The sequence below is a fragment of the Athene noctua genome, chromosome 1 (genome assembly GCF_965140245.1).
Source record: "Athene noctua chromosome 1, bAthNoc1.hap1.1, whole genome shotgun sequence".
In the NCBI taxonomy this organism is placed as follows: Eukaryota; Metazoa; Chordata; class Aves; order Strigiformes; family Strigidae; genus Athene; species Athene noctua.
In genome coordinates, this window is record NC_134037.1 from 241,059,455 (window position 1) to 241,082,826 (window position 23,372).

General features: G+C 43.1%; 1 protein-coding gene across 2 annotated transcripts in view; it reads right to left on the reverse strand.

Annotated features, from left to right (window-relative positions):
• Positions 1-21,480: 21,480 nt before the first annotated feature.
• The window catches only part of B3GLCT (beta 3-glucosyltransferase), a 69,743-nt gene continuing 67,851 nt past the window's right edge, over positions 21,481-23,372 (reverse strand). For both annotated transcript variants that reach the window (XM_074914598.1, XM_074914591.1), the window contains exon 15: positions 21,481-23,105. In XM_074914598.1, coding sequence (XP_074770699.1) covers positions 22,938-23,105 — 168 coding nt within the window. In that variant the 3' untranslated portion in view covers positions 21,481-22,937. The remainder of the gene's footprint in view (positions 23,106-23,372) is intronic.

Here is a 23,372-nt window from a genome sequence, read left to right on the forward strand (position 1 = left end):
GAACTTCAGGTAGGGTCCTTTCCAAATCAGGTTTCAGTTTGCAACAGGACCCTGTGATTGTGATCTCCCTCTTGTCAAATGAGGCCTTCATACCTGGCTTTTGGACTGACCCTCTCCACTCAGGCGTACCGCCTGCTCGCCCTGGATTTGCTGTGCTATGGAAGACCATGGTGTCTGCACGGACCAACAGCCTTGTACTGAGGGCTGCACAGCGTGGTTTGGAGGGGGTCTCTGAAAGCAGCACCTGACACTTTCCACATCTCACACGTGACAAGAAACCCTGGTCCCTGGGTGCACCTCCCAAGGAAGGGTGCAAGCAGTAGTCAGTGCCAACGTTCCACATGTGTCTGCTCTCACATTGTCACAGTCCACCCAGTGGACTCGTGATGGTTCGTTTGCTACGATCTCGAAAGTGCAAAGTTAAGGTGACCAACACCAAAGGGGATAGAAGTAATCAAACAGTAAAATTCTATTGTGTTGTCCACGAAGCAGCAAGTGATAGTTAGAGATGGGTGAAAAAAAGGAGAAAAGTAAAGTTTAGAGAAAGGAGGTTATAGCTAACACTGCTGATCTCACGGCGTCCTAATGGTCCTGGGTCCAGCTGACACTGAGTCATCGATCGTCACGGTCCTTGGTGGGGAAGCTTCAAATTTTCATTGCTCAGAAGTCATCTTTTATGCTTAGTAACACACCTTGCTCCACCTCTGCCTCAGGAGTCTCCGCCCTTCTCAGAATTCAATTATCATATCTCCCCCTTTATCGAGCGAGGCCATCACACACGCGCAGGGGGAGTGTCTGAGGCGTGGTCAGTCTTGGAGGCAGGCAGCCTTTGACCAGGAGGTGTGTTTTGGTATTATAATGAAGCAAAGTTCATCTAAAGTTCATGATTTCTTCATCGATGTTATGGCAACAGTTGGGATCCATCTTTTTTGACAGTAGTTATACGGTTATCTCTAATGGCTCTGGCCAGGTCCAGGTACCAAAGAACAGCACAGCACTCTCTGTACTATGCAGCTCTGTATTCAGAAGCCTTTGCATTGCATTCCACTCTCGGGATCAGCAACTGCGCTCTAAACAGGCCATTGTTGGGTACCTCACTGTCCATGTCCCTGACGACAATGTTGAGACAATGCTGATTTTCTGACCGACTCTTACACCTGTGAAGGTCTCCTGCTTTCTTGCTACCCTTCCCTGTCAGATTCGTCTGCTTTGCTGAGGGCTTGGGAGGGACAGGGCTTCCCAGGGCTCTGGGTAAACTGTGTCTGCTGTCTGCAAGCCCAGGGTGGCCAGGATGCAAGACCGAACTGCTCTGTGCCACTTGAGGGCAGCAGGGACTACATACACGGTTTTACCCTCCCATCGGCCCTCTGACTGATCTCTGCCCTGAAGGTCACCTCCTGCCCCACAGGAATCCTTCCTGAGATATCAGGAAAAAGCTGGGTCTGCGGTGGCCTGCCCTGAATCTTCACCCAGCTTTGAGGCAGAAACAAGACTCCTTCACTTAGAGTAACCAGTTGTTTCATGCATGTGCGAAGGAGTTCTCCACGAATCAAACCAAATAACATATAAATTAAATGGTAAGATCCTAGAGCAAGTATGTTAGAGTTCAGTTAGTCCTATCCATTTATTCCTTTATAATATGAAGTTATAATAATATGAAGTTAACATGTTAAAACAATTCTCTCTTAGGCAACATTTCCAAGAAGAAATTTTTCAGAAAGTTCCTCTCACCCAATCCTTGATAAAAATGCATGTATGTCAATGGTGCTGATGCCAGGAAAGTGTGGACATCATAAGCAATCTGAAGACAGTGTTCAGTATTGCTCTGATTTGGACAAAAGACAGCGTGCCTTCTGCATCAGGATTGCCTCTGCCTGGTGTTCCCCTGCAGTGCTCAGTTCACCTTGAGGGAGCAAACAGTGGCTGTGCAGGTCTCAAAGACCTTTTTAGGGTCTTTTCCTTGATTTTTCTTAGAGGGAAACAGAGGCAAACTCTGTTCCGCATACCTCTATTAACTGTTTTAAGAGAGATCTGCAGCTTCAAAAGAAAGCCATAAAACATGCAAACAAACATGTATTATTTAAAAGCAGCTGCTGTTGTAATGATTATGTGCAAAGAATAACAGAGCCACAAATCCTAAGCATCATATCCTGCAAAGAATTCTGTGCAGATGTAAAGCTAAGACTTTGTAAGCCTGATGGGACTAAGTACAGCTGAGCATGATACTGATATGGGCCAATGGCTTTAATATTTTGCAGTCCAAAACTCAGTTTTCCCCCTTACTTCCAGCTGTTTCATCCAGCCCTGGACATTTTGCCACTGAGAGTCAGACAGGTTCATAATAGTTGCTTCAGCTCAATTTTCTGCATGCTTGAGAAAACTGTTGTGGGTTGACCCTGGCTGGATGCCAGGTGCCTACCAAAACTGCTCTATCACTCCCCCTTGTCAGCTGGACAGGGGAGTGAGAATACAACAAAAGGTTCATGGGTTGAGATACAGACAGGGAGAGATCACTCACCAATAACCACCATGGGAAAAACAGACTTGACTAGGGGAAATTAGTTTAATTTATTACCAATCAAATCAGAGTAGAATGAGAAATAAAACCAAACCTTAAAACACCTTTCCTGCACTCATCCTTTCTTGCCAGACTCAAATGCGTTTCCAATTTTCTCTACCTCTTCCTTCCCCAGCAGTGCAGGGTGATGGGGAATGGGGGTTGCAGTCAGTTCATCACATGTTGTCTCTGCTGCTCCTTCCTCCTCAGGGGGAGGACTCCTCACACTCCTCCCCTGCTCCAGCATAGGGTTCCTCCCACAGGAGACAGTCCTCCACGAACTTTTCCAACATGAGTCCTTCCCACAGGCTACAGATCTTCATGAACTGCTCCAGCGTGGGTCCCTCCCACAGGGTGCAGTCCCTCAGGCACAGGCTGCTCCAGCGTGGGTCCCTCACAAGGTCACAAGTCCTGCCAGCAAACCTGCTCCAGCGTGGGCTCCTCTCTCCATGGGGCCACAGGTGCTGCCAGGAGCCTGCTGCAGCGTGGGCTTCCCATGGGGTCACAGCCTCCTGCAGGCATCCACCTGCTCCGGCGTGGGGTCCTCCCCGGGCTGCAGGTGGGCATCTGCTCCACCATTAACCTCCGTGGGCTGCAGGGGCACAGCTGCCTCACCATGGGCTGCCCACGGCTGCAGGGGAATCTCTGCTCCGGCAGCTGCAGCGCCTCCTGCCCCTCCTCCTTCACTGACCTTGGTGTCTGCAGAGTTGTTTTTCTCCCTCCTCTCTCCAGCTGCAATTGCTGTTGCACAGGTCTCCCCCCGCTCCCCTCTTCTTAAATATGTTATCACAGAGGCGCTGTCACTGATGGCCTTGGCCCGCGGTGGGTCTGTGTTGCAGCTGGCTGGCACTGGCTCTATTGGACACAGGGGAAGCTTCCAGCAGCTTCTCACAGAAGCCACCTAGCCTCTCTCCACTACCAAAAACCCCAGGACAACTGTTAACACATGAACTGAGTCCCACTAGTAGACAATGACAATTTTGGATGTATTAGGCCTAACAATGAAAAAACACAGTGTCAGTGATGGCTTGTACTAATTAAAGCTACCTCCCTAGAAGTAGGCCATATGCGATATTGATTCATTCAGTCACGGGGTTTCTCAGTGTATATGTAATGATAATGCAGAGACAGCAAGCTGAGTGGCTCTCAGCAGTGTACAGAGCAAAATACCCAGCAGACACACACCACCAAGAGAAAATAGCCAAAAAGCATTAGGCAAAGCTCTGGAAGTACTGCTCACATGATCTTGGTGAAAGTTCCAGAAGGGAGCTTTTTGGGTGCTGTTTTAAAAAAGCAGAGGCTCAAATCTGTTTAGTTTTTCATGCTCAAGGCACTGCAGTTTGGGTAAGTGCACACTGAAAGCCAGTAACTATTTCTGTTGCATTTTCTGGCTGAACACTGAGGCCAAATGGTCAGTCAAGTGAGCAGGAGAAGGGTTGGTCCTTGTTAGGGATCTTGAGAGAGATAATTTTGTGCATGACCACTGTACAAGATGAAGTACAGTGCCAGTGTCCCCAGGCACAGACATGTATCACCCTGCCAGCACAGGGAGTTGTTAGCTCACTTCTCACTATGAAACCACAGATGTTAAAGGTTCTTTGATAACTGAGCACTGAGGAAAGCTCAGCGACCTTTAGAGGTTTGGTTTCACTCCAATCTGCACTGCAAAGATGAGGGAAGATGTTGCAGAGACACCCACTCCTGCATGCACTGCTCCACTGAGCTGAGGCCAGACAATCCAGGTTGCAGCAAATGCTGGCCTTAAACTCTTCCTTTTCATCCCATGCCAGGGCAAAAGTTGAGACATAGAATTTTGAGGAATATCAGAATAAATCACTTCAGTATCTGCAGACTCAGGGTACTTCGTTTTGGCACACTGAACTGATCTTGTCACTAAATTCATTTGCTATTTTCTACTGCTTCATGGGAATTTCAGCTCAGGGTTGATGATTACCTGACTGATCCCTGTGAGCAAGAGTTTGGAACAAATTCGGGGTGGTGTGACCTTCACAGCACACTGTGTAACACATCCAGAAGGAAGCATGTGTTGTCCTACAGGACATATAATTTTCTATAAACCCTGTCTCATGAGAGGAAAGGAAAGGGAAAAAAAGCCAGGATTTCTTTAACACCCTGCAGTCTCAATACAATCCATAACAGTTGACAGAACATTTTAGACCTATACAAAAAGAAATTTTCCCCAGGAAAAAACTGTGGGGTTTTTGTTTGTTTGATTTGGTTTTGGTTTTGTTTTTTTTAATTAAAAAAATCCCTTAAATGCCTTTCTGATTAAAGTTTTCTGGTCAACTTTAATTTTGTATTTAAAAAGTATAATCAGAAATGAATTTTTTGAAGACATTTTTGTAGTCTTACTAGCTTGGACTTTTAAATACAGTGGAAATTTTTTCTGACAACAGAATATCAGAAATCTCTTGTTCTTGTTCAGATTTATTGAAATGAGTAGAAAACCCAAGGAACTGGTTTGAGATCCACCTCATTCCCATGAAAGACTACCCCAGGCTGCACAGTATAAGATGGACTGCGTAACACACTGCAGAGCCTGAATGTCACTCAGAGAGAAAAAGGACTCCAAAACCACCAGGTCACATGTATTCTGCTCTCCATTACTTGATAAAAGGATCATTTCAAAAAACCTCTGAGGCGTTTAAACAAAGCCAGCTTGCAGAGGTACATGCAGACACACAGGAGGTTTCAAGAGGGCTTCCTCAACAGGCTCTCATCCTGCGCTTGTTCCCGTTATCTCACTAAGGGTGGAAGGCAGTTATTCAAATATAACATTCACAGAAATTTTCATTTTGGCACAGCTTAGTTTGCACGGCCTCTAAGAGATGAACCAAATAGACAGTACCTCTCTCTTTGATCCCAAATACAAGCCCTGGGGATGGGTTTGAGCATGTTACATTTGTGGTGGAACCCTACCCACCACCTCCTCAAAGCAAATCCAGCCTCTGACCCTGCTTTTAGTTTGCCATCTGCCACGAGGCAGTTGCAGTGCTTGCTGTGGCAAGCAACCTTACATTAATCATGTGAGATAAGACTGCCGGGCAGCCCTGCCTTCCACGCAGCTGATGCCGTGGCTTCCATCCATCTTCCTGTTTTCTTTGAAGGCAAACAATTCACCTCCGCTATAATCTTGAGTTTAAATCAAGAGAAATATTTGTCTTTTCTTAGCCTTTTAAATATTTTAATCTATTCCTTTCTGACAGGCAGATACAGCTAGAATTATCACTAATGGGTTTCAATACATTAAGTTTTATGCCTTTGTGGCTGGCATTGTTTATATCATATAGGTTTTCATTTATGTACTTTTTGTTTGTCTCAATTCCCAAACCTCAAATTTATTAGCAAAGAAGATCTGGCAGAGCTGATGTAAGGAGCAATATTTAAAATATATTTCTCAGCCAAAATGAATCTGTGATATAAAGTGCCTCTCTGTGGGTTTCATAAAAAAAAAGCCTTATTGAAAAGCTTTTTCTGCAGAAGTTGTGCAATTACCCTGCTCATATCATAGAATCATAGAATACCAGGTTGGAAGGGACCTCAAGGATAATCTGGTCCAACATTTCTGGCAAAATCATGGTCTAGGCAAGATGGCCCAGCACCCTGTCCAGCTGAATCTTAAAAGTGTCCAATGCTGGGGAATCCATCACTTCCCTGGGGAGATTATTCCAGTGTCTGAATGCTCCCATTGTGGAAAGTTTTCCTCTTGTGTCCAGTCAGAATGTCCCCAGGAGTAACCTGGACCCATTACCCCTCATTCATCTTTTCCATGTGACTCCTCGTAAAAAGGGAGTCTTCATCTTCCTCGTATACTTTGTATATACTCTTTAAATAGTGGAACGTGGTGGTAAGGTCTCCCCTAAGCCATCTCTTCTCAAGGCTGAACAAACCAAATTCTCTCAGACTGTCCTCATAAGGCAGGCTTCCCAGTCCCTTGATCATATTTCTGGCCCTTCTCTGGACCCTCTCCACACATGTATGTGTACCAAACAAGTACCGATGACTCATCTATCATGTATAACACACAAGCAGAAATAATATTTACCTTAACCAAATCTATCATTTTCTGAAGCTACAGATTATTACAGTGACCAGGAAACTAAGGTAAAACAAAATGGAGACCCACATTTCGCTGAAGGTTTTGTGGTTTCAGGTATCTAGCTTTTGTGGCTTTACTTTCAAATCCCTGAACTTCCATGGACTTAACAGCCATGAAACTGGTACTAGTTGACATCTGAGGCTATCACATCTCACCAGGCATAAAGTAACTTGCCTGAGGTCATGCTAGGTTTTTCAAAAAAACTCAGAACTTATTTTTCCTGTCCTGTCCTGCCCACTTCAACCAGTATGTGCCCTACACCCATTGTCCTGCTGGCACACTGCTGCTGTTTCTGCAGCTCTGCTCCAGCCTCTTCTTCATGTGCCCCACTGATGCTGCTCTCCACGGAGGAATGTCCCAGGAGCCAGCAGAGGAAGGTGACTTTTCTAGCAGTCCCATACAGGCTCCATACAGAAATCATGTACCCCATAGCGACCCTTGTTGGAGGTTGATTCACGTTCTCTCAGTCTCTGTGGAGTTTCATCACCTTTGCCAGGACTGCAGCACAGAGCAGTGCTCTGGAAGGAGGAAACACCCTTGAGCAACATGTATGTGCAGGAAAAATTGCCACCAGCCTTGAAATTCAGCTGGGAAGGCATCTTATGGGATGACCCAAAGGGTACAAGGAAGTAAAGACTGTCTGAAAATCTGCAGGTGGAGAAAAGAAGCTTTTATGGCTGATCACTATTTAAAAACCTTGATCAAAGATAAGCCATGACTGGGGCCTGGTTTTGAATAAAATTTTGCTTAGAGACATACTAAATCATCACAAAAAAAGGATTGCAGTGGAAACCGACATGATAAAATATAATCCCTTTTCATTGGGTTTTTATAGCACTGAGCTCTGCCTCCTCCTATAAAGCTATTCAGCTTTGGATGTGTTCTTCCTTCACAGTAATTTAGGCCAAATCCTAAATGCATTCAGCATTTACATACAGGGACCTAAACTTCAAGGAAAAATAGAGAAGACAGATTTGCAAAGGTGCTGCCAAGTATCCAAGGTGGCTGAGTGCTGTTAAGCAACAAAATACAATGGTTTGTTTTTTTCAGAGTATTTGTTGCAGCAGGGACCAGTGGAAGCACTGACACTTGGTGGACCTGGGATGCATTTTTGTATTGTCCCTGTCAGCCGATGGCACAGCTGTCTCCTCTGTGAGAGCAAGATGTGCTAAAATATGCCGATATGTGAGTACATAGAAAAAAGTGACAAAAATAGCAAGCAGGAGAAGCATGAGAATAAATCTGAGGTGCTCTGGGCATTTTCTACTTCACAGGTAGCCTTGGTTTAAACAAGATGGCTGTGCTGATGTCAAGGGCACCCCAGCCTAGTTGGGATGGGGGGATGACTATGGTCCACTCAGCCTCCCTGATAAATGTTAGGGTGGTTCATTAGGAAAACAAACAAACAAAACAAAAACAAACAAACAAGCAAAACCAACCTCTGGGGGCAAGAAAAGTATTGAGAAAGAAAGAAATAGAGAGGAACAAGGAAGTCAAATTTAAGATGGCATGAAAAAGAGTTTGTCTTCTATTCCATGGGATTTGTTAAGCAATACTGGTTCTGAGAGCCAAGTGGTGTGAAAGTTTAATTGCTTCAGGAGTAATCAACAGACTTGCAATTATTCCTGCAGGACTGGTGAAATGTCTGGAGCTCTGCAGCGCATCTGTGAAGAAGCCTCACCAGGTTATTTCACTTCCGTTGTTTTTACAGAGCATTTCCCTGCGCCTGTCTGACAGGGTTGATTTACAACCCTTGACAAATAATTAGAGAAACATAAAATTGTTCTTGTCTTCGGCCTGTGAGTAAATCTCCTTTTTCATCTCCCTTCAAGAAAATGATCTGAGACACTTGCCCATCAAAGATGATAATGTTTGCTATTCAATATCTTCTTGTATAAAACCTGCTTCCTTCTGCTGGGTAAAACAAACTGTCATAATTTTCTAGTCAATAACCTCTTCTAGTAAGCAGTTTCAATGTAGGCTTTACACTGATTTTGTTTAAAATCAGACCAAGGTTTTAGATCAGCTGTGGACTAGTGCTGGCTGGGAAAGATGCTGCTGCTGTTCAGAAATGGAAGTGGTGCGGAGAGGTCTGAGGCATGAGGCTTGTTCTAGAAAGGGGTGCTGCAGGCAGGGTGTACCAAGGAGTCAAGATGTCTTGCAAGGACTGCCGGTGATCTCAGGAGCAGTTCTGCCCCCAGAGGAGTCAACAGCATGAGCTCACTGGTTGCTGTCAGGGTGATACAATGTTGAATAAAAAAGGATTCAGGGATTAGGGTATGATTTTGTCCAGAGAGCTCTACATGCCAGTGAGCACAAAACTTGTAGCAGTATGCTCAGTTATGCATGGGTGTTTCATACTAGTTTTGAACCTATCTAGAAACTAAACAGAAGTTCACAAAGGTATTTGAAGCTATTTGTTTCCTTCTTAATAAATTTTTAAATGCATATAATAATTTCAGTAGGAAGAGAACTCTTATGCAACATTTGAATATGTACTTCTTGAATAATTAATTGTACCCTGAAGAGGATGACTCAGTCAGCTCAAATGCGATTTGGATTGTCTAATGTGGGCTGTTTCTGTTTGTGCAAAGTTATTCCGTGAGATATATTACAAAGAGTGCATTTAAAAATAAAATCTAAAAAGACAGATTTAAGATAGTCTGGCAACATTACTCAGAGTGCCTGAGATGTAAAGGTCCAATATCGACTAACAAACAGAACTTGTATTTCTTTACTTTGGTCTCTCAGCTACTGTGAGAGGGGATGTAAATGACCCTCTGCTGCAGAGAGACAGTATGTCTGCAGAGAGACAGCCAGAACTTTGCTAAACATTTCTCAGTAGGAAAGATTGGCAACAGCAGCCTTGTCACCTGCATGTGGACCTCATACCTTTCTTTATCTCAGCAGATCCAGCAGCTACTCAGTCAGTAGAGAGGGTGACCTAGGATCTACATACACTGCTCCTCTGGGTATGTAAGTACTCTGCTCAAAATGGAACATCTTCCAACAGCAACCTGTCCACCATTCTGCTCTGTGTGGTCCAGTGGCTCCAGGTAGCACAGAGGGTTTCTGCAGTTTCTGCTTAAAGCTTAGAGATGGGCACTCAGGGTCCCTCTCAGATGACTTCCCATCTTATAGGCAGTGCTGTCACCACCACGTGCTTGAGTAATGCAAAAGTTTATGCCCTGAATGGGATGAATGTTGCCACACCACCACGACTGAGGATGTTCTAGCTGTTCTCACTAACAGGTCCTTCACTATCTGAATAGTGTAGATAGAAACAGTTGTGGAGTTGTGGAGGCTAAAACCTTGAATTTTAATGCTTGGATCCCTTTGGGGTATTTCAGCCCAGGTGAAGAGGGCACTTCAGAAATGGATTTGGCCAACAAAGGCATTAGGAACACCTGAGAAAATGACACAGAACAGTATAAATCCTTAACTCTGTGCTCCCCTATATTGTACCGTTATTTCCCAGTCCAGTGATAGTGAGATGTAAATATAGGATCTTAGTGTGGTGAATGTAAAATCAGTTCCTTGGAGCTATTAACAGAGGTTTGACAGAATTTGAAGTAGGTTGAAATGGTCTTTGAAATAGGTCTTAAAAATGTACATACATAATGTAGAAGAACAGAGATCTATAAATTCTCTTAGGGCACACACTCCACAGAGATTGCTACTGAAATTTAGGGGTTTTTATTTGCAGGTGGGAGATGAGAATATATCATGGCTATCTGGAAATCTGCAATTAATAACTATTTTTTCACTATTCAGGAGGGCCTAATGAAGAACACATTTTGAAGAGTCAGGGACATTACAGAAAACAATATTTAAAACTTACAAATTTAAACAGCTTACGATTGTCTTCTCTAAGCTACCACACAGATGTCAGATCCCTGAGAGCTGACTAAAAAACATAGTCATATTGCCTCTTTAAATGATTCCAGTGAAAAACTTTGCTCTGCTCAGCCCAGCCCTTCACCCAGCAATCAGTAATTGCTCCGAAGGCTGACACAGAGGCACGAGAAGCCAACACCAGCGAGGGGCTCCTTCCAAGAGGGCAGCGATTCAGAGATCGTTTGCTGATCCTGGTGTGCTCTGCACTTAGTGGTGGGGCTGCTGTTGAGCTAATTGGCTGCTCCTGATGTGCTTCAAGGATAGAAACTGTTTTTTCAGTCCTATTGGGACATCACTGAAGAAATACATTAATTTTTTTTTTTCTACATGGAAGCAATTTCTTGTGAACATTATGGGAGATATCTGCCTGCACCAATGCCTTTGATGCTTTGAACCCTCTGCTCAGCCTCAGCAGCAAACACTTTTCTTCCATTCTTTGCACCAACATGGAGGCTCTGGCATGGAGAAGCCTCAATCTGACCCTGTGTGATGGTTTGACTCTGGCTAAATGCCAGGTATCCACCAAGTCGCTCTATCACTTCCCCCCCCCCCCCCCTTCCCTTTGTTTTCTCAACAGGGTAAAGAGGGGAAAGAAGATAAACGAACCCTTGTGGGTGAAACAAAAGCAGTTTTAATATAAGCAAAAGTCCGCGCGCAGAAGCAAAAGCAAACAGATTTATTCTCTCCTTCCCATGAAGAGGCGATGTGGGGCCTTCTCAGGAAGCAGGGCTCCCATACGTGTGGTGGTTGCCTCAGAGGACCAAGGGTGACCCCACCCCTTCCTCCTTTCTCCCAGCTTTATACTGAGCAGACGTCATATGGTATGGAATATCCCTTTGGTCGGTTTGGGTCAGCTGTCCTGGCTGTGTCCCCTCCCAAGATCTTGCCCACCCCGTCCCACTGGGGGAAATATCAGAAAGAGCCTTGGTGCTGTGTAAGCCCTGCTCAGCAGCAGCCACAACACCAGGGTGCTGTCAACACCCTGCCAGCTCCCAGCATAAAACACAGCACCGTGAGGGCTGCTATAGGGGAAAACCAATTCCAGCTCAGCCAGACCCAGTACACCCTCAAATAACTGACACAAGGAAGTGTGCACTTTTACGAGCAGATCACCTGTGTGCTGGTGGGAAGAGGGCACTTCCACACTGGAGTGTAAAAGGGAAGCCACAGAGCAAGCAGGTTGTTGAAGGAAATCACTGATCCCAACCCCAGCAGCTCCAGTGCTTCGCCTCCACCATCCAAGCAATGCAACCCCTAGGAAGGCTGCAGTAAACCCCTAATGCTAGATATGGGTAATGAACCCTGCAAGGCTGAAAACAGACTCTCTTTCACAAGCAAAAGATCTAAAACCTTCAGATCACAGAGGTAACTGCACAATTAATTTCCAGCGGGATGAGGAACATACTACATAACTCACTGCTGGTACTGGGGGACAGATATGCAGATCTGGAGAGCTAGATACAGTGACAGGGTGTCTGGAGGCAAAACCAAGCAGGAAAGTGAGGTAATAGGAGAGACAGGCTGAGCAGTGATGTGAGGTAAGTGATGCGGACAGCCTGAGCAGCTTCCTACAGGGGCGCGATCTGCAGGTAATTCATTCTGCAGAAAGGTGCACGTTCAGGGTGACGGGGCATTGAGGAACTTGTGTGTCTCTCCAGCTCCCAGCGCTGCCAGCACCAGCCTTGCAGGGAAGAGAAACTGGCTCTGGGTGGGGGACTTGCTCTGCATAGCGATGCAGGTGGGATGAACCTCAGGGACTGAGGACTCACAGAGGGTTTGTGCTGCTGCTGACAGGAACTTTAAACAGCAGTAGCATTTTGTATAAATGTTACATTTGAATCTCTTTGACATTTTCTCTCAGTGTTAATTATTCCCAGCAGCTTCTCACCATGCAGCAAATGCCTGGCACTGTGACAGTTATTAAAAACCTGTAAACAGGCACTGGAGGAAAGTGCCTGGAGTCACCTTGCCTCGTTAAAGAGAACCTGCCAAATAAGCAAAAGTAAATTGGATCTAAACCCCTGTTAGGCAGCTTCAGAGAATTCTCAGAGGCTGAGGCCCAGGGAGGATCTTATCAATAAATATCTGATGGGAAGGTATAGATTAGACAGAGCTGAAATATTCTCAGTGGTGCCCAGTGACAAGACATGAGGCAATGGGCACAAACTGAAACACAGGGAAGTCCAATTAAACATAAGAAAACCCTTTTATATTGTGAGGATGGTCAGACACAGGCACAGGTTGCCGAGAGAAGTGGTAGGGTCTCCATCCTTGGAGCTATTCAAAAGCCATCTGGACAGGATCCTGGGCAGCCGGCTCTAGGTGGTCCTGCTCGAGCAGGGGGGCCAGACCAGGTGACCTCTGGAGGCGCATGGGCTATTCTGCGATTCTGAGCTTTTGTGCAAATGTACTGTTCTCTTGAGAAACAGTTCTGACAGGTACTCCCCAAGGCAGGCAAAGTACAAGGGATCTGCTCACCCAGAAGCATCTAATACCGCATGGGCACCAAACCTCTCAGGGATTGAGTGTTATTAATACTGACAGGAGCCAATGAGATACTCACCTGGAGTATGTATTTCAGCCCAGCTAGAGCTGGGCTACATCTTCTCCCTCTTCTCAAGCCAGGAGAAATGGCATGGCTCTGTTTACAGGTCCAGCATTAAAAGGACCATGTAGAATGAACAAAGCTAGAGTTTCTTCCATGCACAAATGGAATTTATAGACAAGACCAAGAAACCTCCCTGCTTGGAGCTTCAGTTTTCAAGAAGCAAGTCCCTGAGAGCAGGGTTTAGACGATGGTGGTGCTGCACTGGCTCAAGGCCGTGTTTCCACACAGCTACTTCCCTTATCTCTCTGCTGATATGCTGTGGTTTTAGTAATAAATTACTAACTTTGGAGCTAAGTGGCAGCAGAAATTGCCATGTATCAGAGGACACCATAAACCCTGGGGGGAAGATATCACTTCTGAATTACTGGAGTTGTCTGAATGATAATTTACATGTAAATTCAGGTCTTATGGGCCCATGTGCTGCCCAGACCAGGAGCTGGTGGAAGGATTGCCCCATGGGTTATCTGTAGTAGGTGCACAGGTCCCCTGATGGTGTATTTGCCAGAGCTGTGCTGAGGTTGCTGTTTGCATAAAGGTGTTCAAGAACATTGGGCGTCAACCAGATGCGTAGCCTAAAATGTCCCTTCCTTTCAACCTGCAAAGCCAAAAACCCATGGTGTTGCAAAGCAGAAGGAAGAGAAAGCAGGGGGTGGGGAAGGTGGGATGTATCTCTAAGTCTTAGAGAAGTTTCAAAGAGCTGGTAAATCACTGCTTCTTTGGTCCTCAGATGGCCATCCAAACAATCTGAGTTGCTTGGCAGAGCTTACCAGAGTATCAGCGACCTGAAAGGAGAGTATGAAGTCCTGTAGGGAAGCTCCGCACAGCTTTGCCAAGCCCAACCCAATTCCTCAATAACTCTGGGCTAGCAAAGTGTCTGAGGAAGCAGTTCTCACTAGCTCATCCAAGGATGCCTGGAATGAAGATGTGGCCTAGCAGGGCTATCAAAGTGACTGCTGGATTATGTCCAAGAGGTTTGGCCCTGTGGATCAAAAATGACAGAGCTTTCTCGGGATCCAGCGTACCCAGGATCTTAGTGTTGATGGCGTTATGTCAAGGGAAAGAAAACAGATCAGCTGAACACCTAGTTTAAAGGAAACTGTCATAAGCATGGAAAAGCTTCAGATATCTGAAGGGGCATCCCACTGATGAACAAGTTTGCTAAGGATGACCTACCACCGGTTTTAATATGTGCCCAGCAGAAGCAGTGGCTATCAGTAGGTCACCTTCATGAGTAACTGTGGCAGTGAGTAAAACGTCCAGAAATTCAAAGGAAGATTCTGTGACAGACATCAGTCCTTCTGAGGTGGGGGATCATTCAGGAAAAAACTTAACTAGGGCCCACAAAAACCCATGATAACTGTGGGATGTGGAAATCTTTGAAGAAGCTTTACTGGAAGGTGATCTGTGGAAATCACCCACAAAGAACTGAGTCGTTCACCCCTAGCAGTCAGCACAAAATAATGGAGGTGAAAGTCCCATAAAGGAGGCCTGGACTTCCCAAGCAGTGGGATAAGAACACAGAGTCTATTAGGCAGCTGTGGGTGGCCACCAGGTCTCTGGCAGCTGCTCACCAAAGATTAACATATTTCACCCAGCACCTACGCTGTGATGGAGGACAAGTCTGCATAGCGGGTCCTCCCTGAGTGCTCCGTGAGCAACCAGGGCAGGAGGGGAAGGGACTTGGGGTTTCTCCCTGCCACAGTAGGAAAAATGGGAAACAGAACTGTTTTGTCCAGGTGGAGACATGCCGATGGTGCTTTCTCTGAGGACCCTGGAAGTCAGCCAAATGATGGAAAGGCATAAATTATTCCTCTGAAACACAAGATTGGGAAAGAATCCAGGTTCAGCCCTACCTCCCACAGAATACCTGGCATTTCTTGTTAGACTTTGGAGCAGATTCACCTCAAATCATTTTGTCCTCAAATATGATCCCAGGAGACCAAACCCTAACTCCCATTTGTAATGCAGGGCTTAGAAGTGGTTGAGACCATCTCCCACAGTGATCAGCCCTCTTGGTAAGGAGACTACTGACAGATAGGTCTGATGCCGTTGACTCCAAAGCTCATTCACTTCCTGATACGAAATGTTGCTCAGTTTCTCTGGGATCCTAAAACAATATTCAGCAAAGAGAGCTTGGCTGGCTGCCCTGCAGAGCCCAAGCTTTGTGGTCTGCATCACTGGCATGTTTCTTGGCCCAAAAGTTGTGGTGAACCAGCACTTAAGTTTGCATGCATGCGTGGCCCATCGTCCAAGCCTTGAGAACCATTTTCTTGTCTAGAGTCCTCTGATATTGTCATGGCAGAGGAAAGCAGAGGTTTGACAGACTCTATTTTGATCCATTATCTCTGAGGTGGCTCTGGATTTGTACAACAACAGGATACTCTGATAATCTATAGGCACAGGAACTGAAGCACTACCTGTAACCACCACTGGTAGAAACCAAAAACCCAAAGCTTTTGCTTTGAACTGAACTGCGTGTGTACCAGCATTACACAGGAAGAGTCATACTGAGTTGGGGCAAAGATCCATTAGCCCAGTGTACCTGCCCAGTGCCAGGTAGCAGGAGTCTTACCTTGAAGATGTTGAAATCCATTGTGTTTACTAATCATCTATGAACCTTTCTCCTGTGATTTTGTACAATCCATTTTGAAGTCCTTTTGCGTTTTCCAGCCTCTGCCCAGCCTGTGCTGTCAGGTTCTGCAGTTCAGTTTAGTGCTATGGAAATGCCCTTGCCTGTATTGAAAATATCCTGACAAGTTTGTTGTGTACCTCTCTACCCTGGCTATAAGAGTAAAAAAACACTCCCTGTTCACCTGTCCCATACCATTAATTAGATGGACTTCTGCTCCACTCATGCCTTTTCAAATGGATACTTCTAGCCTATTTAGTCTTTCACCGAACAAAAACTGCTCCATATTTTTACAGATATTTATCACCCTTTTCATTGTTTCTCACTATCTTTAGAAATAAACCCAAGCAAGTTCTGGAATATGTTACTTTTTAATCTGAAAGGAAGATATTTTCTACTTAAATCAGTGTTGACAAGCAAACAACTCCAGGGGCCATGAGAATCTGACACATCTCACTGCTTTTAATGTTTCCATTCAGTATGTCTTCACATATGATACAGGCAATGACAATGCAATGAGCCAGACCATGTTTTCGCTTCTTGGGATCTATTCAGTCTCACAGTTGGACTCTTCTGCAGCACAATCTTGCCTTTGTCAGCGCATGGAGAAGTGTGGTGCTTGAATAGAGCTTTCCAAGAGGAGCAGCACTTTTATTATATTTGCCCACAAGCCTCGTTAGCTGTGTTGTTTAAAACTGCCTGTGATTTCAGCTATTTTGGGATCTTGCCTGGGGGCAGGTGGACATAAAGGTGGGAGCTAACTCACCCACTCAAAGTCCCATTTCTGCAGAGGCTGGAGAACAATTGCAAATTTCTGCACATGAACCAAAGCAATGAATTGCAGCATGAACTTGTCCACTGTTAAGGTAAATCCACAATCCTTTGACCTAGCAGTGATGGGTATGATAGAAACTTCCCAGAATGGTTTGCCAAGACTGACTCAAAAGTGGAGATCTGTATCTAAATCTATGAGCATATGGCTGCATGCACTAACGTGAGGACATAAAAGCTGCACAGACTTTGGTATGTTTTTTATAGCTTAACTTCAGTATCTCTTTCCTTTCTGCATTTCTACCATCTCTATCTCTTCGCTGTAACCCATCCAACCTTCCAGGATATTCATTCAAGAAACCAGGTAAGAATGAAGTGGCCAAATTGCTAACAAAGGTCATGAAAACATTCATTATAAGGAGCACCTGCAATGATACCAGAAAGGCAACAAATATTTTATTAGTTTTTGAAAGACTGGCAGGACAATTACAGGCTTCTAAAGCAAGCATTTGTTGAAGTGTTAATTATACCACTTCGGTGAACTAACAGCAAGCCACGATAGAGGTAAGTCAGGCCTTGTAAAGCAAAATCATGCCTTATTCTGATAGGTCTTTTAATCTTTTTCAGACATTCAAACTGCACTTGACAGAGTTCCTCACAAGATAATAACCTGATAATTATGGGATGATTATCCACATTTTTTAACAAATGTATTTCGCTGTTTATTAAGTGTAAAGTCATACCAGAACTAGCATTTGTAAGATCAGAAGCATTCTGGTTAACATGCAGCCCTTCAACAGGAAAATTCTAGCCTGAACAAACCATAATGAAAAGAGAAAGAACAAATGATTCACTTGGTTTTGGGACAAGACCTTCTCAGCAGAGCTACGTGAGTGGGCAGAATGAGTCCATGTGACCACAGCACGGGCTGAATCAAAGCAGCGTGCCTGAAGCAGAGCTCCTGATCTGCACCATGTGAAGGGCTACCTCAAGCACATATCCCTGATGAACAGAGCCATATTTGTTTCCAAATGCAAGTAAAGGCAGCTTGCAAAAAGAACGACAGTGAGATGAGTAGTCTTAAGAAGTTTTTGGAAAAAAAGGCTGGTGAATTGGCCAACACCTCCCATCAGCACTTGTGATCAACTGTCCTTAATAAGCACAGAGCTACTAATGCCTCCTGAGCTGTAACTGAGCTTGACCTGACATGGGCTATTATTTCCCGTGTTTACTTTGTGTTACATTCTGTATCACTGCCGCTACACCTTGCTAGCTAGGGAACAGTTAACTTACTGAAGTAGGACCAGTGAGAGCTCTACTTAAGATAATCAAGGAACTCACAAGGTCTTCAGTCGTACAATGTTTCCCTCCTTCCTGAGGGATACGTACTGTATTTCTTGCCCTTCTCCCAGACTTTTGGGGAGCAGGTGCCAGACATATCATGCAACACCCCTGTAAAGATGGGATGCAGTGCTTGCCTGGTCGGTATGACTACAGCTAACACATGAGTTCCTGCTATGAGGATCTTGATGGACCTCACTATAAACAGGCTGATTAGGCCTTCATCTGGATGCCCAATGCCTCCTCCAAAGCTCACACGGCCTATCCCCTTTGTCTTTGACCATGGTCCACAACTGCTACACTTCAAAAAGAATTTCAAGAGTAAATGGAAAGGATGGCTGAGAACTTGAGTTGAAACATTGGCTATGGTTGGCGCTGCTTTATTTCAGCATCTTTTCTTTCAATTATTTAAGTGATTTTGAGTTAATCTGAGTACACAACATACAGACCAGTCCATTACTGCTTTCACATGAAGAGAAGGCACCTTAACACTTTGTCCCATAACATCAATGAGCAGCAGATGTTCCTACAGGTTCCTTCCTGTTTGAAACACATACAAGAGAAGTGGGCACACAATAGTTGACGATACACAATAATTTTCCCAGCAGGAAATTTTCTTTACTAGCCTTTTATTATGACAATTAACAGACTGCTTATACTCCAGATTTTTTTTTTTTTTTTTTGGTAAGTCATCTATAAAGTATTAACAACCTACGGCATTTTATGTTCTGGAGTCGTTCTGTTTAAGAGCTAGACTCTTACAGGAATAGCTTAGCTTTTTTTTTTTTTTTTTTAGCTTGCAAAAGCAGAATGCCTATAGATTTTTCATAAACAATGTTTCATTCTACTGGGTTGACGTAATTTCCTATCACTCCTCTCCATAGCCTGATTTCCAAAACAGTTCTTCCTTTCTTTGACTGTGAATCCTTTTGGCCTCTGTATGCATTTGCATATTGTATATTAAGCTTTTCATGTTTAAATACATTGTTTCTATCACGTATTTTCCCCTAGTGTTTGGAGGAACTAACCAGTATACAGACACTCTTATGAAAGCTGTTTCAATTCCTGCCATGCAAATGCAGGTCCTAGTTAATCTCATGAGATTCTGCTGATTTCAGTGTAGGCACTGCTGCTTCCTGACTAACAGGGTCACAAATAAACACAGATGAGTCAAGGTAATCAGCAAAAGCAGATAGATGCAAACAGACAGTTCACCTCTCTGCTTCCCCTAGTCCCACAGGTCATTGGGTCCACAGGTATCTTCCTGTAAGCCACAAACTGCAATTTGAAAAGCCTGAGGAATTTTCTTCTCGGGACACAATTTAAATAATCAAGTAGTTAGCTACATGATGGCTACCACTATAAGACTGTGTATTAACAAAGCCAGTTTTTATACATGCACATAACATGCAACAAAAGGAAACAGAAAAATTAACTACCTGCAAAGTAATATTGCATCTATTTTTTTCTGAATGAAATCATTACTTAAGGATATCATCCTCAGTGTGACTGGGGAGGTGAATTTGTTCTATACTGACAAGGCAGGTGTGTGCACCTGGGTAGTGGGGAGGTAGGAGCAACCATGCTGCTTGTAACCTCGGACTTGAGAGCCAGAGCTGCACCAGGTAGCATTAACGGCAGCAATTCAAGTGCTCTTAGTTTCCTCAGTAAATGTATGATGAGGTGGCATCATCAGGGAGCATTTTGCTCATTATTCTAAATGTCTCCTTTAGCTTTGTATCAACAATAAACAGAAACAATTCAATTGAAGCAAACTCAAATATATTCACTATCATGAAGTCCAAAGAACAAAAGCCTTCAGAGTTTTATGGTGCTGTTAAAAGTAAACGTCTTGCTACTTTTCCACGTAATGAAGTGGCATTACTGGCTCTGGAGGCACTTCACAGTAGCCTCTTATGGTAGTCTTTACCCAATGTTAACCTCACTTTCCAGAACTCTAACGGAATGGCGCCTTGAGCCTCTGGCTGAGACATATTCTAACAAGAATCCTAACAAAAATCCTAAACCATGAGAAATTAAGGAATTAATAAATAAAGTCATTTGGACTCGTTCCTCCAGTCAGCAGTCATTAGAACTGATGTTAGGGCAAAGTTTTCCTCCACAAAAAAGGAAGTTACCAAGCTGGCAAGCTGCCTCAGACTCTTGCCCATTTTCCTGCTCACAGAGGAAGAGACAAAGGTCAGTTCCTTTTGAGAGTCTCCACACTTGGGCCATCTGCAGATGTAGGTTAATAAAACCAGATTCACGGTCCTCATTCTCACTTGTGATCAAATATAGGATTCAAATTCTTTAGCACTCATCATTTACATATGCTGCTATATTGAAGGCATCAGTATTTCAATATTTTTTTTTGGCTCCTGAAAGCAGATTAACCGAACAACCAAATTATCAAGATAATTTAATTAAATAATATCTTAATACATCATAATTTTCTGTTATAAACATTAAAACCAAACAGTCAATAATGATTCCCAGATTTTCTCTTTCACACAATTCTCAAATGTTCCAGAAAAGGTAACTTCAAGCAGTCAACCATGCAGTCCTGTTTTAATCTGCCCGTTATAGAAGTGAGTTGTGAATTCCCCTTCTCTTGCTTTTCTTCAACATTACACCATTTATAACCCCTTTGATATTCCTTAGAAACATTAGTATAGTTCAGGCTCATTAACGTGCAATTTTGGTTTTAGGTTTCAGATACTAGCAGCCTTGCTGAATCTTCTAAAACTAAATTTAATACAGAAGGCTTCACATCTTGTTTTCAGAAACTCTCTGGGATCCTCTGCGTGAAAAAAAATCTTTAGTTTTTTAGTTCATGGAATAAAAGGTTACTTTGGTTATGCTGCTGCTAGGGTTGCATATCATTAGTTATATCTCAAAGTCAGAGTTTTAGGGCCAGAATACTTCAGTAAATTACTGCTTCATTGCTTTCAAAACTATGAAGGTTGGGATCAGAAGTCTAACACTTACTAATATGTCCAGAATCCTTGCAGTGAAACGCAGAGCTAATGGCAAGAGAAAAGACGGACTTTAAGACAGCTACTATTACATTTATCAGACCAGAAGTAAAAGTCCGAGTAAGTGAGAAATGAATGTATTGACGGGATGGCTCCCAATCTCTAAATAAGTCAGAAGTCTACAAGTGCAACACAGCATGGATTCAAAGCTAATTGTCTTTGCCTGACCTATCCTGCCTTCCCAGGGCCCAAGGAGATGTAAAATACCAGCAGTTTGAAGTTGAAAGTGATTGGACTACGCTGCAAGACCTTTGGAGAATTTGATAATTATATTTTTTGATAGCATCAAGATTCCAAATCACATGAGGTGTCTATTGCAAAAGCATTTTTCATTTGCACAAAACCAGAGACTTGAAAATTAACTTAATCTGGTGAAGCATGTCAGGACAGAATATGAAAAAAAGTTTAAACTGCCTTTTAGTACAACTGACGATAGAATACTATTCAGGTGATAAAATTCTGACATAGGTGCTTAAATAAACCTGTACTTGGTTTGCAAAGAGGAAGAATGCAGAAAAGGTTAAAGAAGAATGCTTTTATTCAGCTTTCAGCTCTCACAGTTCTAAATAGTAAACATAATTAACAATTCACCTATGGTACTGGAGAACATAGTCTTGGCATCAGTAAAATGTCTACTGTTTAAGGCACTGATAGTGGGAAGAAAAAAGAAAAAAAGACATAACATGGATTGCTCCTATTGAATCAGAATTTGAATCTATTATGGATATGTGCTTGCTATTCAAATGTTTAAAATTCCACAAGCTACATTCAAAAAGAAACTTTATACAACTTCAGTAATTACTGAAACAGGAATCAGTGGCTCCCCTGTTTTGACTTAAGAGCAAGTATTGCATTACTTTGGAATGGAATCAATTTTTAACCTACTAAAACAAAACAAACCACAATTTACCTCAGCAGTATGACTGTAAGACCCTGTATTTCATTACAATATAGCAAGCAAAGTTAAATAACAGCATACAAGTGTCATGTAGTGTCATCTTAAAAGGAGCAGTTTTACAATATAAAAATTAGTTTCAAACATACTAAAGCCAGTTTTTGTACAAACATTTTTACAAACTGAATTACTCAAAGAAAAAAAAAATCAACTTTTTAAATATGAATCACTCTTTACATGTTGTATGCATAAAATTACTTACCTTGATGATATAAATTAGGAACACTACAAATTTTATAAAGCTGGCACCCATATACTATTGAAATGCACACATCAGAAATACTGAAGTGTTAGTTCTGCGAAAAATCCTTAAGAGTCACATTTATACTTGCCAAAAAGATACACAGTGACTTATGTTTCTAAAGGAGCCACAGTGACCTCCTGCGGCCACTTAAGGAATCCTCGTCCTTAACCTTTTTTTCAATTTTGAACATGACATTCTTCACAAATGCTAATAAACTTAAAAGGTACAACAATGGTTCATGCTTGGTCCATCTGTCCCAGGAAACTACAATATTTATATCTGGAAAGGAACATGGCCTTCACACAATCTAGCTCCTGGTCACAGAAACAGTGTCATGTCTCCTCTCTGATTTATTAAGAACCCGTTCCAGAACAGTTTAGAGAACCATTTTCTGTAGGTCAGTGGGAGATGATGTTCAATAGATGTTCAAAACATGTTCAATATCAGGCTCCCAAATACACTTCAGCTTTTGAGAGAACAAAGGAAGGAAATGTAAATTGATGTTGTCTGAACACAGGTAAAGTTGTATGAGACATTTTAAATGCGTGTCAAGGTCATTGGTATACAAATCCCAAAACCAGTTTAAAACGAAAACAAGTGCAACAAAAGAATCCAAAAGTCAATATAGGTGCCTTCTTCCATTGCTCTGAAGGAATGAAACAAACAGGAACAAAACATTTTCTTCTATGTCACGAAGAGATGAAACAATGTGAGAACACCGCAAAAATCACAGTAGTGACTCTCATCTGCAGTACATTGACACTTACATTCTTCTACTGCTTATAAATCCTCTCTGCTATATTCAACTTTCTTTCCATTAAGTGACTCTTCAGTGTTTGGTGCCAGCCATGTGAAATATACCTTCACTGGATCAATATTCCAATGTTTGTGGAAAGATACTGGAATTTGGTGAGAAAGGTAGCCTTTTGGGTAGTCCATTGGCCTTGCCTAAGGTGGAAGAATAAAGTAAAAGCACTAGTACTCAGTGATGAAGAATACTTTTAGAACAAGAAAGTATCACCATTCAATGGTCTCTGTATCACAACAAAAGCAATGTGGCACTGACAAAATATACAGCGAAGGGGTTTTTACATCATTGTGTTAAATCAACTGATAAGCATTCAGTTTAGATCTTCAACAGTCACCATGCTATGAAGTACACTGATATTACATATGCCCTGTCTTCTCAGGATGAAATGATCACCATCTACGAAA